This window comes from Phialemonium atrogriseum, assembly GCF_030411735.1.
Source record: "Phialemonium atrogriseum strain 8032-3 unplaced genomic scaffold QBC33scaffold_5, whole genome shotgun sequence".
NCBI lineage: Eukaryota > Fungi > Ascomycota > Sordariomycetes > Cephalothecales > Cephalothecaceae > Phialemonium > Phialemonium atrogriseum.
In genome coordinates, this window is record NW_026848142.1 from 681,396 (window position 1) to 694,398 (window position 13,003).

Below are 13,003 nucleotides of genomic sequence, written 5' to 3' on the forward strand. Positions count from 1 at the left end.
CAACCACATCGAACTGAAAGTCATCTTTTGACAACCCCAAGACATCTCGGAACCCTCCAGACAACGTCTTCCCACCCTTCCCCCAAACATCATCAGCTTTATCACACTCCCGACCTATCGAACCACCCGCCATGAAGTTCTCCATCCCTCTCGCCATTTTTGTGGTCGCGGCATCCGTTGAAGCCGCCGCTATTGCCAACCCAGAGCCCGAACCGTGGTGCCTCATCAAGGGCCAGTCCTGCTGGAAGCCCAAGCGTTCCGCCGAGGCCGAACCATGGTGTCTCATCAAGGGCCAGTCCTGCTGGAAGGTGAAGCGGGCCGCCGAGGCCTTCGCCGAGGCCCTCCGTCCCACCGAGGGCACCGTTCACGCCCGCGAGGCCGAGATCTCCAATCAGCCCGGCAACGCCGCCTTCATGGCCAAGCGCCAGGTCGACGAGCTCGCCCTCGTCCTCGCCGCCGCCTCGGAGGACCCCGAGGGCTTCTACAGCGCCCTGGGTCTCTCGGACGGTTTCCCCGCCGACACCGCCACGGGCGCTGAGAAGCGCGAGCCTGTCGACCACGAGGCCGACAAGCGCTGGTGTCTCATCAAGGGCCAGTCGTGTTGGAAGGCCAAGCGCGCGGCCGAGGCCGTCGTCAGCGCCATCGAGACCGTCCACGACCCGCGCAGCACCCCCTTCGACCCCCTCGCCCGCTCCAAGCGCGAGGCCGAGCCCTGGTGCCTCATCAAGGGCCAGTCCTGCTGGAAGCGTGACGCCAGCGCCGAGGCCGCCTGCAATGCCCCCAACGGCGCCTGCACCAAGGCCAAGCGCGACCTCCACGCCATCTACAACGTTGCCCGCAGCATCCTGGATGAGGAATAGGTAAGCGGGTCCCCCATCTTTTACCCAATCTCATACTGACAAGATACATCGTGGTGCAGATGGCACAGCCTTCTCCCTCCGTCGCCAGCGGGGCCTGAGGTTTCGCCCCCTTTTTTCTTGGAAGTAAATAACCAGCCGGTTTCTACGGCGTTGGATATCGAGTCTAGTCTCCTTCGACACTCTCACAAATTCCGCAGTCCCCCAACAAAATTTTCATTTCTCGACGCTCGCCAGGCCAGCCTGGGTCTGAATCTTCAAGACCCATGTGTTGATGGAGCGGGCAGCTTGATTTTTTATCTTTCCGAACCACGATGGCGCAACATGGGCGCCCATCTTTTTGTGTGTGTGAACCTAATGGTCACCAACCTACCCAAGAAAAATCTCGACGACTGACGAGAACGTGCTGGGTGTTGAGCGATTAGTTAGCTACTACAAATAAAAATTTGGTAGCACACTTTGGAGTTCCTCGCTGCCTTCGTGAATGAAAATCACTCCCGATTCTCGTCTTCTGTATTGCCAGGTCGATGCCGCGCGGATGTTGTCCTCTTCCAAGCCCGAGTTGGCTATTTGACTCCGGGCCGGAAACCAGACCGGCGGCGCCTGGTCCGTGCGGTCGGGTCGGGGCGGGGCGGGTGGTTGAAGTGCCGAGGCGAAGCACCAATCAGGTCGGGTAGCCTTTTTCGAACCGAAAGACAAGACTGCGTCCTTCCATATTAAGCGCGGCAGCGGCTGTTTTATTAGCATACTGAGGACAAGCTGGGCCGGAGAGGGTTGCTGCGCCTCCCCCCATGCTGAGCCAACACAATAACTTCGCAGCCTAGGTTGGATCGGATTTCTGGTCAAGTTGACGGCTCTGAAGCCGCCCCTCTCGCAGCGGACCCGCAAGGTTGATGTTGCGCAGAGGCATGAAGAATGCGCAAGATAGATATTTATGAAATTCCCAGACGAGATACTTAAACGTAAACAAATAGTAACAATCTCAGTCCCGGTCGCGAACCGCATTCTAAGCCGTGTATGATCCCAGAACCCTAGATATTCGATCAACTATTTCTTGTCGCCCTTCACGATGCGGCACACCAGATCCGACCCGTCGACCGAGTCGCCTTCCCGAACCTCCAACTGGGAGACGATACCGTTGTGGGGCGCAGATATGACCATTTCCTAAAGAACTCATGGTTAGCATTTCCTTCTTAGTTGCTCTTGACGAAACAGGGGAACCCACCATCTTCATGGCGCTCAGAACCGCAAGCGGATCGCCCTTCTTGACCTCAGTGCCGTCGCGGACACGCAGCTCGACCAGGACGCCGGCCATCGGAGCACCGACTTGGCTCGAGTCGGTCGGGTCGGCCTTCGGCCGGCTGACGTTCTCCACCGCCGATTGCTTGTCGTCGACCGCGACCTGGCGGACCTCGCCGTTCATCTCGTAGAACACCTCTCGCTGGCCCGTGTTCTCCGACAGCGGGCCGACGGCGAGGAGCTTGAGGATCAAGACCTTTCCCCTCTCCAGCTCGACGTGGAACTCCTCGCCAATCTCGGGCTTCGACAGGAAGTACCTGGTCGGGAGCACGCTGAGATCTCCGAACTTGCTGACAAACTTCTTGTAGTCCTCAAACACCTTCGGATACATGACGTACGAAGCAATATCGCACTCGGTGACGGGGCCACCGAACTTGCGGCCGAGCTCGCGCTTGACCTTTGCGAAATCGACAGGCTCGAGGAAGAGACCAGGCCGCTTGTCGAGCTTCCGGCGCCCTCGGAGGGCATTGCTGCGCAGAGGCTCGGGGAAGCCGCCATATGGCTGACCCATCATGCCCTCGAGGAATTCGAGCACGGAGCCTGGGAAGTCTAGCTCGCCAGCACGCGCCTTGACATCTTCGGCCGACAGTTTGTTGGAGACCATGAACTGGGCAAGATCTCCGACGACCTTGGATGTAGGAGTGACCTTGACAATGTCGCCAAGGAGAGCATTGGCTTGCTGGTACGCCTTCTTCGTCTCCAACCACTGCGAGCCGAGACCGAGTTGAGCGGCCTGGAACATCATGTTGGTGAGTTGGCCGCCCGGAATCTCGTGCTGGTACACCTCTGGGTCGGGACCGTTGAGGTAAGCCTCGAAAGGTGAGTAGAGCAGGCGAAGCTGGGACCAGTAGGTGTCGAGAGCCCGAACGTGGTCAACGTTCAGACCAGGATCCAAATCGCTGCCCTCGAGCGAGGCAAGGATGGCGTTGATGCTAGGCTGCGAAGTCATGCCAGACAGGCTGTCGGTCGCGGCATCAACGGCATCAGCGCCAGCGACGGCGCAGGCAACCATGGAAGCGACACCGGTGCCAGCGGAGTCGTGGGTGTGGACATGGATAGGAAGGTCGGGGTACTTCTTGCGGATGGAGCCGATAAGGAGAGTGGCCGCATGGGGCTTCAGGACACCAGCCATGTCCTTGATGCCCAAAACGTCGATATCGAGAGCCACGAGCTTGTCGACGAGATCCAAGTAGTACTCCAAATTGTACTTCTTCTTGGGGTTGAGCATGTCTCCGCTGTAGCAGACGGTACCTTCGGTGACACCACCAGCCTTCTGAACAGCCTTGATGCCAACCTCGAGCTGGTCGATATCGTTCAGGGCGTCAAACACCCGGAAGATGTCGACGCCGTTCTTCTTGGCCTGTTCAACGAAGTGCTCAATGGCATTGTCCGGCAGAGACGAGTAGGCGACACCGTTGGCACCCCGAAGAAGCATCTGGAAGGGGATGTTGGGGATCAGCTTCCGCATCTTACGGAGGCGATCCCACGGATCCTCGTACAGGAAGCGCATGGCCACGTCAAAGGTTGCGCCGCCCCAGCACTCCAAGCTGTAGAGGTTGTGCAATGCGTGGCTAGTCTCCTTGGCAATGTTCAGGAGGTCGACTGTCCGCACACGAGTCGCAAGGAGAGACTGGTGGGCATCTCTCCAGGTGGTATCCATGAGCAGGCAGCCCTTGTAGTTCCGGATGGCCTTTGCGAAAGCCTTGGGGCCCTGTTCCACGATGATGTTTCTCCAGCCCTTGGTGCATGGCTCGCTGACATCAATCTTCTGTCCAGCATTGTCGTAGAGGTCGGGAACGATGATCTCGCCCTTAAACTTGGGCTCGCCAATCTGGCCCTTGATGCTGCTTCCGTTGACGGCGATGTCTCCCAGATAGGCCAGCAGCTTCTGGGCGCGGTTCTGGCTGCCCATGAGGTCGAACAGCTGGGGGGTATCGTCGACGAAGGTGGTCCAGCAGTTTCCGTCAATGAAGGTAGGATGAGTCAAGAGAGACGCAAGGAAGGGGATGTTGGTCTTGACACCACGGACTCGGAACTCGACTAGCGCGCGGAGCATTTTCCTGCGCGCAATCTCGTAGGTGGAGCCATGGCAAGTACACTTGACCAGCATGGAGTCGTAGTATGGGGTGATAACTGCGCCAGCAAACCCGTTGCCACCATCGAGGCGGACGCCGTTGCCACCGGCGGATCGGTACACCTCGATCTTGCCAGTATCGGGTTGGAAGTTCTTGGAAGGGTCCTCGGTCGTGATACGGCACTGGATGGCAAAGCCGCGGGTGGAGATGCGATCCTGTGTCAGGCCAAGCTGGGCCAGTGTGGCGCCTGCTGCGATCTGGATCTGGGCGGCCACAATATCGATACCGGTGATCTCCTCGGTAATAGTGTGCTCGACCTGGATGCGGGGGTTGATCTCGATGAAGTAGTAGCGGTTCTGCTGATCGACCAGGAACTCGGCGGTACCGGCGTTGCGGTAGTTGACCGACTTGGCGAGCTTGACCGCATCGTTCAGGATGGCATCCCGGGTCTCGGTTGGCAGGTCCTTAGCCGGGGCAATCTCGACGACCTTCTGGTGTCTCCGCTGGACTGAGCAGTCGCGCTCGTAGAGATGGACGATATTGCCGTGGTTGTCTCCGAGAAGCTGAACCTCGATATGCTTTGGTTTGTCGAGGAAGCGCTCGACAAAAACAGTGCCGTTTCCGAACGCCGTCTTGGCCTCCGAGGTAGCTCTTTCGAAAGCCTCCTTGAGAGATTCCTGGTCACGCACGACTCTCATTCCACGGCCACCACCTCCATACGCGGCCTTGATGATGATGGGGAAGCCATATTGGTCCGTGAAGCTCTTGACCTCCTCGAACTTCTCAACCGCGCCTTCGGTTCCAGGAACGACCGGAACGCCCGCTGCAATGGCGAGTGTCCGCGCAGACACTTTGTCACCGAGGGAGTCAATCACTTCCGGAGAGGGACCGACAAACTGCACAAGCAACCGTGTCAGCAAAGACGATGGAGGGGCAAAGAGGAGAGACGATGGAGGGGCAAAGAGGAGAGACGATGGAGGGGCAAAGAGGAGAGACGAGGGAGAGAGCTTACGATCAGACCAGCTTCTTCCACCTTGCGTGCAAATCCAGCATTTTCGGAGAGGAAGCCGTAGCCTGTTCACCTAATCAGCAAGTTGCTCAACGCAGATATGAAGAATGCTTAGCATACCGGGGTGAATCATCTGAGCGCCATGCTCAACAGCGATCTTGACGATCTCGTCGCCGGCCAGGTAGGCTCCGACAGGGGTATATTGTCCGCGTTTGCCAATAACATATGCCTCATCGGCCTCTGTTGGAGTGGTTAGCGCGAGGCATGACTCAATGGTCGGAAATTTTGTGCATACTCTGCCGGTGCATCGAGAGACGGTCCTCATAACTGCAGAAGTTAGTAGAGTAATAGGGAATTCGGACTCGTAAGGTCTTACCTAAAGACAGCAATAGTATGAAGAGACAGCTCATGAGCCTGCAAGGTCTTGGGTTAGACACAGCTTTCGACAAGAGAGGCACCTAGGATGGGCCAGAGTAAATCTTGGTAGCACAGGGGCAACCTACGGTTCTGAAGATCTGTGCAAACCAACGAGCGTCAGCGAGCTATCTAGCCGGAAGAGTCCTGGGTCAATCGTTTTAGACATACGCGGATGGCTGTGAGGAAAGGGTCAGCAAGCGCGGACATTGTTAGGGGGTTGGGCTGATCGTGACTCACGGATTTCACCACGGTTGGCAACTGGTTACGCCAAATCTGCGTATTAGCAGGACTTCCCCTGACTGTCGGTCAACAGCGAGCGAGTGAGGGCGACTTACCAAGAATCTTCTTCAACTGCATGATGGTCGAGTTGGCCCTGATCCGGTGGACCGTCTGGGCCTCCTTGGGGGGCTCGCCATCCTCAATATCCTCAATGGCCTCCTCGACGATCTCGACAGGCTTTCCGTCGGACATCTTGGGTTCAACTGCTGTCGATTCCGAGGGTCAATGGCAGCAAGAAGTTGGAAGTGGGATGTTTCGCGGCGTGACGGCCAGGGCGGGGCGTTTTTAGAAGGGAAGCCTTGTCGGTGGGGTTGGGGGTTTGGTCGTCTTGCTCAGCGCAGGGAGCTAAGCTCAAGCTTCGGCTAAAAACAGCTTGGAGCTTGCTTGCAGCTTGCCGAGGCGCACGTGGAATTGTGTCTCCGTCGAATGTCTCAGATATCACGTTGGGAGAATAGGACGCAAACGCAAACAGAGGAAGAAAAAATCGGGGGGTTGAGGGGATTTTGTTCTTGGAAACACTAAATCAAGTACTTACTTACGGTATCTAATAATTACTCTTTTCGTCACTATGGCGGCGGATAACTTAGTTCGATCATCGACTTGACTACATACCTAGCCGAGCCTCTTTCACACCTGCAAACCCGCTTTCCTGCGGCAAAAAAAATAGCTTTCTCTCCAAAACGGTATATATACTTCCGGCGTTCCTGGATGACACAGTACAGCATGTACAGGTACAAGAGTCCCAAACTAAATCTTGCAGGGGTAAGAGGGTGCAACCTGGACCTGCGACGTTCATTGAGATGGCAAGGATGCAAAGAGATGCAACAGCTCCCTAATCTGGTGCTGGGAATTTGCAATTTTTACCGTGCTTGCCGCCCTGCACATCTTTCTGGTGGGCATTTCCATAACCACATCAAATGTTTAATGGGATGGCGGAGAGCCAGTTGATAGGGGATGACTATGCATCCCACCAGTTCAAACCGCCGCCGCGGGCAGCCCTGGTTGTTGTTCTTGACGCGTGGGGTTGCCATTAGCCAACCACAACGACTCTATAATATCTACAATACTACTACTACTACGTAAATTGATAAGCCTTGTTGGGAGAGGTGTGGGACAAGATGGACAGCCTCTCGGGGCCAGAACAGGGTCTGAATGTCGAGTACGAAATCCTGCCACTGTACGATAACCACGGCTGTACATGTACACATACACTGCCAATGATCCGGGGCATTGTCGATTCGACGGGCTCGGCCGCGATCCGTGGTTCGTTGCTACGTTTTCGTGGAGCCGAGGATAAGGTCGTCCAGAGCCTCACGGCCAGAAGGTTTCGGGACAGAGCGCGACGATAAACGTCAGGTGGTTCCTGGCCATTTTCGCTGGAGATGCGGGGGTGTGTCTAAATCCTGGGGGATCTCGGCCCTTGGATGGGATTCCGCATCGGCTGCCCTGTCGTTGATCAGCCCGTTCTGCCGTCGAATACCGATACCCCGCCTTGGTAATTGCGAGATACCGAAGAATCACTCAATGGTGTCGCGAACATGGGAATCATGGGATGGCCAAGATTTGTGGATGGGATTTATTAGCTGCAGCTTCACCGTATCATGTATGCGGTATTAAAAAAGGGATCGCTGCTGCGCATTGATTGCAGCCGCGCCGACCTATGTAGGCATGTATCCGTTGCATTGGTCTGCTTCCAAGGTGGGCCATTGGATCGCTTCCTCCTTCTCGGGCTTCTGCTGTCTCTATTTTCTCCCCTTCCTCTCCCACACCTCGTGTCCCTTAGTTTGTCCGTGGCCTCCAACCTCCGAGGTCGGCAAGGCCCACCATTCTCCGGACCTATGGCGAGACACTCACATGGCAGCGGTGAGTCAGGCAGAAAACTTTTTTTTCTCTCTCCTTTTCATTCCCAAGCTACCTCACTACCCGCCGGTTATTTCATGGCGGCTAGACATGATCCGCCCTTAGGATCCCAGGTCCATCTGGCTGCCAAGACTCCCCTCTCTATGAACCTTCAATGGTACCTATATGTATCTGTTCCGTTCAGCCGCTGTTCCCCAGCCGGCAGGGGTCAAGGACTTGCGGATGTCGCTAGGACGGTGAGTCAACAAGCAGATGCCGAGGAAGGTAACCCCTGGGCGCCACAGTCGATAATCCTGTGAGCCAGGTAGGCACAATCCGATCAGAGACAAGATCAGGTTTGGCTGGCTGTGCCCGACCAGGGGCGCTGACCAGGGTCTGATACTGGTAGTTGTGCTGTATTCGATGTGCATTTCGTCTTTAAGTCGCCATTGAATCGCCTAGCCGAGTTCAAGATAGCTCTTTTTATCAGACCACTGTGGCCAGTGTTTGGTATGTTGTTTCACGGCGGTAAGAAAGCCACGGACGAGTTTTCGATGGGCGGCTTCTGGCTTCTTCAAATCTCCCCTGGCTCAATGACTGAGCCTGAGCTGAGGCAAGGACTTGTACAGCGACCATCTCCCAATCTGCTCGCAGGCTCGTCCTCGTTTGCTGGTGACTCGTTCTCGTTCGCCTCCATTTTGGATTTCCTTAGCCTACAGAACTAGAGAGAGGGCGGTTCAGAGTAGAGTCGCACGAGGGACATACCTCTAGGTAACAGGAGCCATCTAGAGCAGGATTGCTCGGTATCTCCTCCCTAAAGTTCACAATCTGTAACGTACCCACCTAGGTAGTTTAAGTCATTGCACCTCCTCTTGTACTTCTAGTATGAAAAGTAACCTATCCTTCTAGCATGAGTGGTCCAGTCTTTTGCAGTTGGTTAAAACCGCCCAGCAATGGCATATTAATCGCCGACGGAACGCTTGGGATTGCCACTGACAACTTTGCGACTGGCTCCAAGACAGGCTACACAACTACCAGGCCAAACTCAACAACCCAGCGGAGTCAGCTCGGAGAGCGACCGCAGACCAATAGGCAGACCGCTGTGGCTGAGAGCCTGTGGAAGAAACCATAGCGGAAGATATCACGCACGCGTCGTGAACAGCGTCGAGTATGCCTATCCTGCGCAAAGAGATCGCAGTCAAGTCGTCGAGAAAAATGAGGAAAACAGACGTGTACAACGGGTCAGGAAGACCCCACGGCATTTGTAGCGCTGGGCATTTCCATTCGCTTGCAATCACAAGGAACCTATTTCCAGGTTGCCAATTTTTTTGAGCTGACCACCTTTGCCGAATTAAGAGTTCTCTATCCTTGCCCCTAAGTGTCTGACGCTGAATAGGTACAAATAGGGACCTACGTAACTGGTTGAATGGACAGGGAGTGTTCCATACCGGACTTAATAAGTCACGGGCGATGGAACGGAGTAACCCAGCCATGCCATGCTCTCCAACATTACCCGCCGCCATGACAGCCCATGAGATGAGCAGCGCCCCCGGCTCCCCGAGAAGCATGCCCATATCAAGCACCATGGTGCCTCATTTGCTCACGACATCCTTGACCTTCTGCTCAGCAGCCTGGGCGCTCTCCTTCGCGGCCTCCAACGTGCCCTGCACGCCGAGCTTCTCCTTCCCTCCCCAGTTGTGGTAGTTCAGGTAGCGGTAGCCTTGCGTCAGCTGGGCGCCCTCGTTGACGAAGTGGCACAGGAAGAGGAGGTAGTTCTTGGGGGTGACGGCGAGGGAGTAGCGCATGAATGTCGCGCTGTAGATGCAGAGGGCGAAGGTCATCTTGCCGGAGATCCTGGTAGAGAACAACAGTCAGTGGCCATGTCGGGAGATCGGGGAAGGCGGTCTCTGTTGGTGCTTCGTGTGCGGAGACGTGCTTAGGGGGCAGGCTCGTTCCCGATGCCTGGTGAATAAGGGGTGTACATACAGGTCAGGGCTCTTCTGTGTGTCCATCACCGCTGCGACCGGAATGCCGAAGTTGGAGACGGGGCCCCAGAAATCTATCCAAGAGGTCAGCTGTGAGTCAAAGAGGCCACCCTTCCATCTCATGGGACTCCATAGCAATTGACGAATCCATTGGCGTGGAGCAGCTGCTCCCATGGCCTTGAGGGCATTCGTCTCTCCTCTCGCGCGGATGAAGCCCGGCGACACGCACGAGATTGAGTCACGGTGGAGCAATCCGGACATAAGATTAATCTTGTCCGATGACGGGGAGCCAAGTTGAGGGAAAGGCTTCGGGAAACCTACGTGTTGAGCAGATATAGCTGACCGTAGGGTGGGACCTGATCTTTGCATTGATCGCTTTGACGAAGGCGGCCATCTTGACGGTTGCGAGCGATCAATGGCTCGGAGTCGATACGTTGGGGCGCGGTTGAACCCGAATTTCGAGGTCGGCTGCCAGCTAGGTAGGTTGCTAAGGATAAATTTGGTTCGCGGACGTCCATTCCCAGTCAGTCAGCCTTGCAGACAAGGGGGGACATTTTATAAGTCACGTGCTCAAATAAAAGGTCACCCTGCACCACAACACCCGTAGCCGAGAGAACAGAATGATCGGGCGGGGAGAGAACTGATGCCTTCATCATCAAGGTTCTGGTAATTCCCTAGAACTCCTTGTAGACCAGGAGGTCCGCATCCTCCTCCCTGATCTATGCTAGAATACAAGTCAAGGTATTCCGCCCACCGTTTGATTTTCGGTGTACCCCTTAACGCCATGAGTATCCTGTCGCCTTTGGACAAAACAAGCAATACGTGATGACCGTGTCTCCATCTCAAGACATAAAACACATGCATCCGGAGATAAAGGCAAACCACTGCTACCCAAGCCCATCCATGTCTATCTTCTTGGCGGCGGGTTGAACCCGGATGGAGGGGCACCTCCAGGTGCGAAACCAGGCGGGGGGAACGCCGGGTTTCCAGGGAATCCAGCCTGAGGGAAACCTCCAGCGAAACCAGGGGGTGGAGCTGTTAGACAGTAAGCATGTATTCCTCGTAAAGCAGTAGCGGCCTCAAACTTACGTCCACCACGTCCGGGGAACCCAGGCGGCGGAGCGCCGGGGAAGCCAGGGAATGCCGGGGGAGGGACCGCGCCTCCAACACCAGCAGCAGGGCCAGCCAAAGAAATGGGAGGAGCACCACGCCCAGCAGGTCGTGCCACACCAGGGCCCTGGCCGAGAGTCGAAGAGATTCCTCCGGCGGTGGGCTTCCCCAGGCGGGTGCTCGGATCGGCAGGTGGCGGTGATTCGACCGAGAGAGAGACAATATGTGCGCCCCGAACAATCGTCAAGCCCAAGGTGCGCTTCTCCTCTTGTTCGATCGTCTGGCCGGCCGAAGATGCTCCAGGTGCTGCAGGTTTGGCCTGCTTTCGCTTGATGCGCCGAAACTCCTCGGTGTCGGCGAGAACTAGGTTCATATGCTGGACGCACCGTTAGCACTGATCAACAGATCTAAAATGCCTGCTAGCATACCTTGTCAAAAGCCAGCATTTGTCCAGTCATCTGACGACCATCAAGGAGAGTGGCTCTCATCCGGTAGTTGATCTATTACAATCGGTCAGCTATTCAGCTCAAGTCACAGCAGAGAACATCCAGGCGCAAATAGGACACAATATCGTAAAAGGATATACGTACGTAGCCGGCCTAGAACCACACATCGAGTCAGCCTTTGATGTCAACGCCACGATAGATGATAGCGGTGTGGAGCGGAGAACTCACCATCTTTCCCTGTTTGTTCGACATGGCTGCAACAAGATGCTACCGAAGTAGCTTCTTCTGATTGTTCAAAAAATTGTTTGTTGTGTGGAGTGACAAAGCTCTTTGTAGCTTCGTCGTCGCGGTCTCTGTGGCGGGGATGCTACGGAGGTCCAGCGTGTAACTTTGCTATCAAAAGGCGAGAACAATTTTTATTCGACGCGGCTGAGAGAAGGCTGATTCTGGAGGCGGCTGCAATAGGCGCTTGGACCATGCAGTTGGAAAAAGGAGCCAATGCGGATTAGGCATGGCTTCCGTCCCCCACCCAAGTTCTTGTCCCTAGGGCTTTGGCTCTGCCCACACAAAATTTCTTAAACTTCTTGGAGTGCCTATTTCCTCCCAGTTAACTCACGCCAAACCCTTTGTCAAGTCACCCAGCGATCATTGACAGCAACTCGCCCATCATGGTACGAATACATGAATAACAATGGATCGCGCTCTACCGGCCGGATTTGCTAACTTCATATCCAGTCCGAGAAGCCCCAGAACCCCATGCGGGATCTCCGCATCCAGAAGCTCGTCCTCAACATCTCCGTTGGCGAGTCTGGTGACAGGCTGACCCGAGCAGCCAAGGTGCTCGAACAGCTGAGCGGTCAAACCCCCGTCTACAGTACGTGCCTTCCAATTACTACCCGCCTGCTGGCTCGAACCCCAAGTCCGCTAACTCTCTCTCCTCCCGCTCGACAGGCAAGGCCCGCTACACCGTCCGTACCTTCGGCATCCGCAGGAACGAGAAGATCGCCGTGCACGTCACGGTCCGGGGCCCCAAAGCCGAGGAGATCCTCGAGCGCGGCCTCAAGGTCAAGGAGTACGAGCTGCGCAAGCGCAACTTCAGCGAGACGGGCAACTTCGGCTTCGGCATCAGCGAGCACATCGACCTCGGCATCAAGTACGACCCGGGCATCGGCATCTACGGCATGGACTTCTACTGCTGCATGACCCGCCCCGGCGAGCGCGTCTCCCGCCGCCGCCGCTGCAAGAGCAAGATCGGCTCCACCCACAAGATCAAGCGCGATGAGAGCGTCAAGTGGTTCAAGCAGCGATTCGATGGTATCGTCCGGTAGAGGAATTACCAGGACACGCAACGTTGGGGAGCAACGAGAGGGGGGAAAATGGAGTTCACGGCACGGGCATGATTCAATGGCTTCCGGGGTGGACCATTGCAAGTTCGGGAAGACGGGATGGTCTTTTTCCTTGGACATGTATATCGAGCAGCATCCTCTGACGAGGCTCGCTCGTCACATTAGCTCGACCTGAAAATTTTCAGCTGTCGAGCTACGGCCTTTAGAGACCGACCGGCGTCCTGCCGGCTTTCCTTGTCCTGTTCCCCTCCTACTATCCCACATTGAACCATGGTAATGCTGTGCGCAACTTGATCGTATCAATCCCAGGCACAATATTCTGCAAGTTGAGAAATTACCAG

At 55.8% G+C, this 13,003-nt stretch overlaps 5 protein-coding genes across 5 annotated transcripts; 2 read left to right on the forward strand and 3 right to left on the reverse strand.

The window, feature by feature from the left end:
• Positions 1-131: 131 nt before the first annotated feature.
• Positions 132-860, forward strand: QBC33DRAFT_512682 (putative pheromone precursor protein 1 protein; the record flags this gene model as incomplete). Its single annotated transcript, XM_060425926.1, has 1 exon — positions 132-860. The coding sequence occupies one exon, from the start codon at positions 132-134 to the stop codon at positions 858-860; it is 729 nt and encodes a 242-aa protein (XP_060286225.1).
• Positions 861-1,534: 674 nt separating this feature from the next.
• On the reverse strand, positions 1,535-6,455 carry QBC33DRAFT_529907 (pyruvate carboxylase). Its single transcript, XM_060427184.1, has 10 exons — positions 5,993-6,455; positions 5,895-5,915; positions 5,826-5,833; positions 5,744-5,755; positions 5,617-5,654; positions 5,536-5,567; positions 5,361-5,480; positions 5,244-5,305; positions 2,083-5,127; positions 1,535-2,021 (listed from the first exon to the last, which is right to left on the reverse strand). Exons 1-10 carry the CDS (start codon positions 6,126-6,128, stop codon positions 1,905-1,907), a joined length of 3,591 nt encoding a protein of 1,196 aa, XP_060286226.1. The 5' UTR covers positions 6,129-6,455; the 3' UTR covers positions 1,535-1,904.
• A 2,575-nt stretch (positions 6,456-9,030) lies between these two features.
• QBC33DRAFT_529916 (uncharacterized protein) lies at positions 9,031-10,261 on the reverse strand. Its single transcript, XM_060427185.1, has 3 exons — positions 10,082-10,261; positions 9,762-9,834; positions 9,031-9,629 (listed from the first exon to the last, which is right to left on the reverse strand). The coding sequence occupies exons 1-3, from the start codon at positions 10,152-10,154 to the stop codon at positions 9,368-9,370; spliced, it is 408 nt and encodes a 135-aa protein (XP_060286227.1). The 5' UTR covers positions 10,155-10,261; the 3' UTR covers positions 9,031-9,367.
• On the reverse strand, positions 10,262-11,711 carry QBC33DRAFT_529920 (small nuclear ribonucleoprotein). The gene is made up of 5 exons (XM_060427186.1): positions 11,545-11,711; positions 11,461-11,469; positions 11,299-11,370; positions 10,850-11,246; positions 10,262-10,795 (listed from the first exon to the last, which is right to left on the reverse strand). Exons 1-5 carry the CDS (start codon positions 11,566-11,568, stop codon positions 10,668-10,670), a joined length of 630 nt encoding a protein of 209 aa, XP_060286228.1. The 5' UTR covers positions 11,569-11,711; the 3' UTR covers positions 10,262-10,667.
• Positions 11,712-11,984: 273 nt separating this feature from the next.
• On the forward strand, positions 11,985-12,644 carry QBC33DRAFT_512686 (ribosomal protein L5; the record flags this gene model as incomplete). The annotated part of the gene is made up of 3 exons (XM_060425927.1): positions 11,985-11,987; positions 12,052-12,190; positions 12,268-12,644. The coding sequence occupies 3 exons, from the start codon at positions 11,985-11,987 to the stop codon at positions 12,642-12,644; spliced, it is 519 nt and encodes a 172-aa protein (XP_060286229.1).
• Positions 12,645-13,003: the final 359 nt, after the last annotated feature.

Coding starts and splice junctions, on each gene's coding strand:
- QBC33DRAFT_529916 (XM_060427185.1), bottom strand. CDS start 10,154: ATGGCCGCCTTCGTCAAAGCGATCAATGCAAAGATCAGGTCCCACCCT. Junction 9,835..10,081: donor CAGCTATATCTGCTCAACAC/GTAGGTTTCCCG, acceptor CCTCTTGGATAG/ATTTCTGGGGCCCCGTCTCC. Junction 9,630..9,761: donor ACACAGAAGAGCCCTGACCT/GTATGTACACCC, acceptor GTTCTCTACCAG/GATCTCCGGCAAGATGACCT.
- QBC33DRAFT_529907 (XM_060427184.1), bottom strand. CDS start 6,128: ATGTCCGACGGAAAGCCTGTCGAGATCGTCGAGGAGGCCATTGAGGAT. Junction 5,128..5,243: donor TGGAAGAAGCTGGTCTGATC/GTAAGCTCTCTC, acceptor TTGCTTGTGCAG/TTTGTCGGTCCCTCTCCGGA. Junction 2,022..2,082: donor TTCTGAGCGCCATGAAGATG/GTGGGTTCCCCT, acceptor TGAGTTCTTTAG/GAAATGGTCATATCTGCGCC.
- QBC33DRAFT_529920 (XM_060427186.1), bottom strand. CDS start 11,568: ATGTCGAACAAACAGGGAAAGATG. Junction 11,247..11,298: donor AAATGCTGGCTTTTGACAAG/GTATGCTAGCAG, acceptor CGGTGCGTCCAG/CATATGAACCTAGTTCTCGC. Junction 10,796..10,849: donor GTTCCCCGGACGTGGTGGAC/GTAAGTTTGAGG, acceptor ACTGTCTAACAG/CTCCACCCCCTGGTTTCGCT.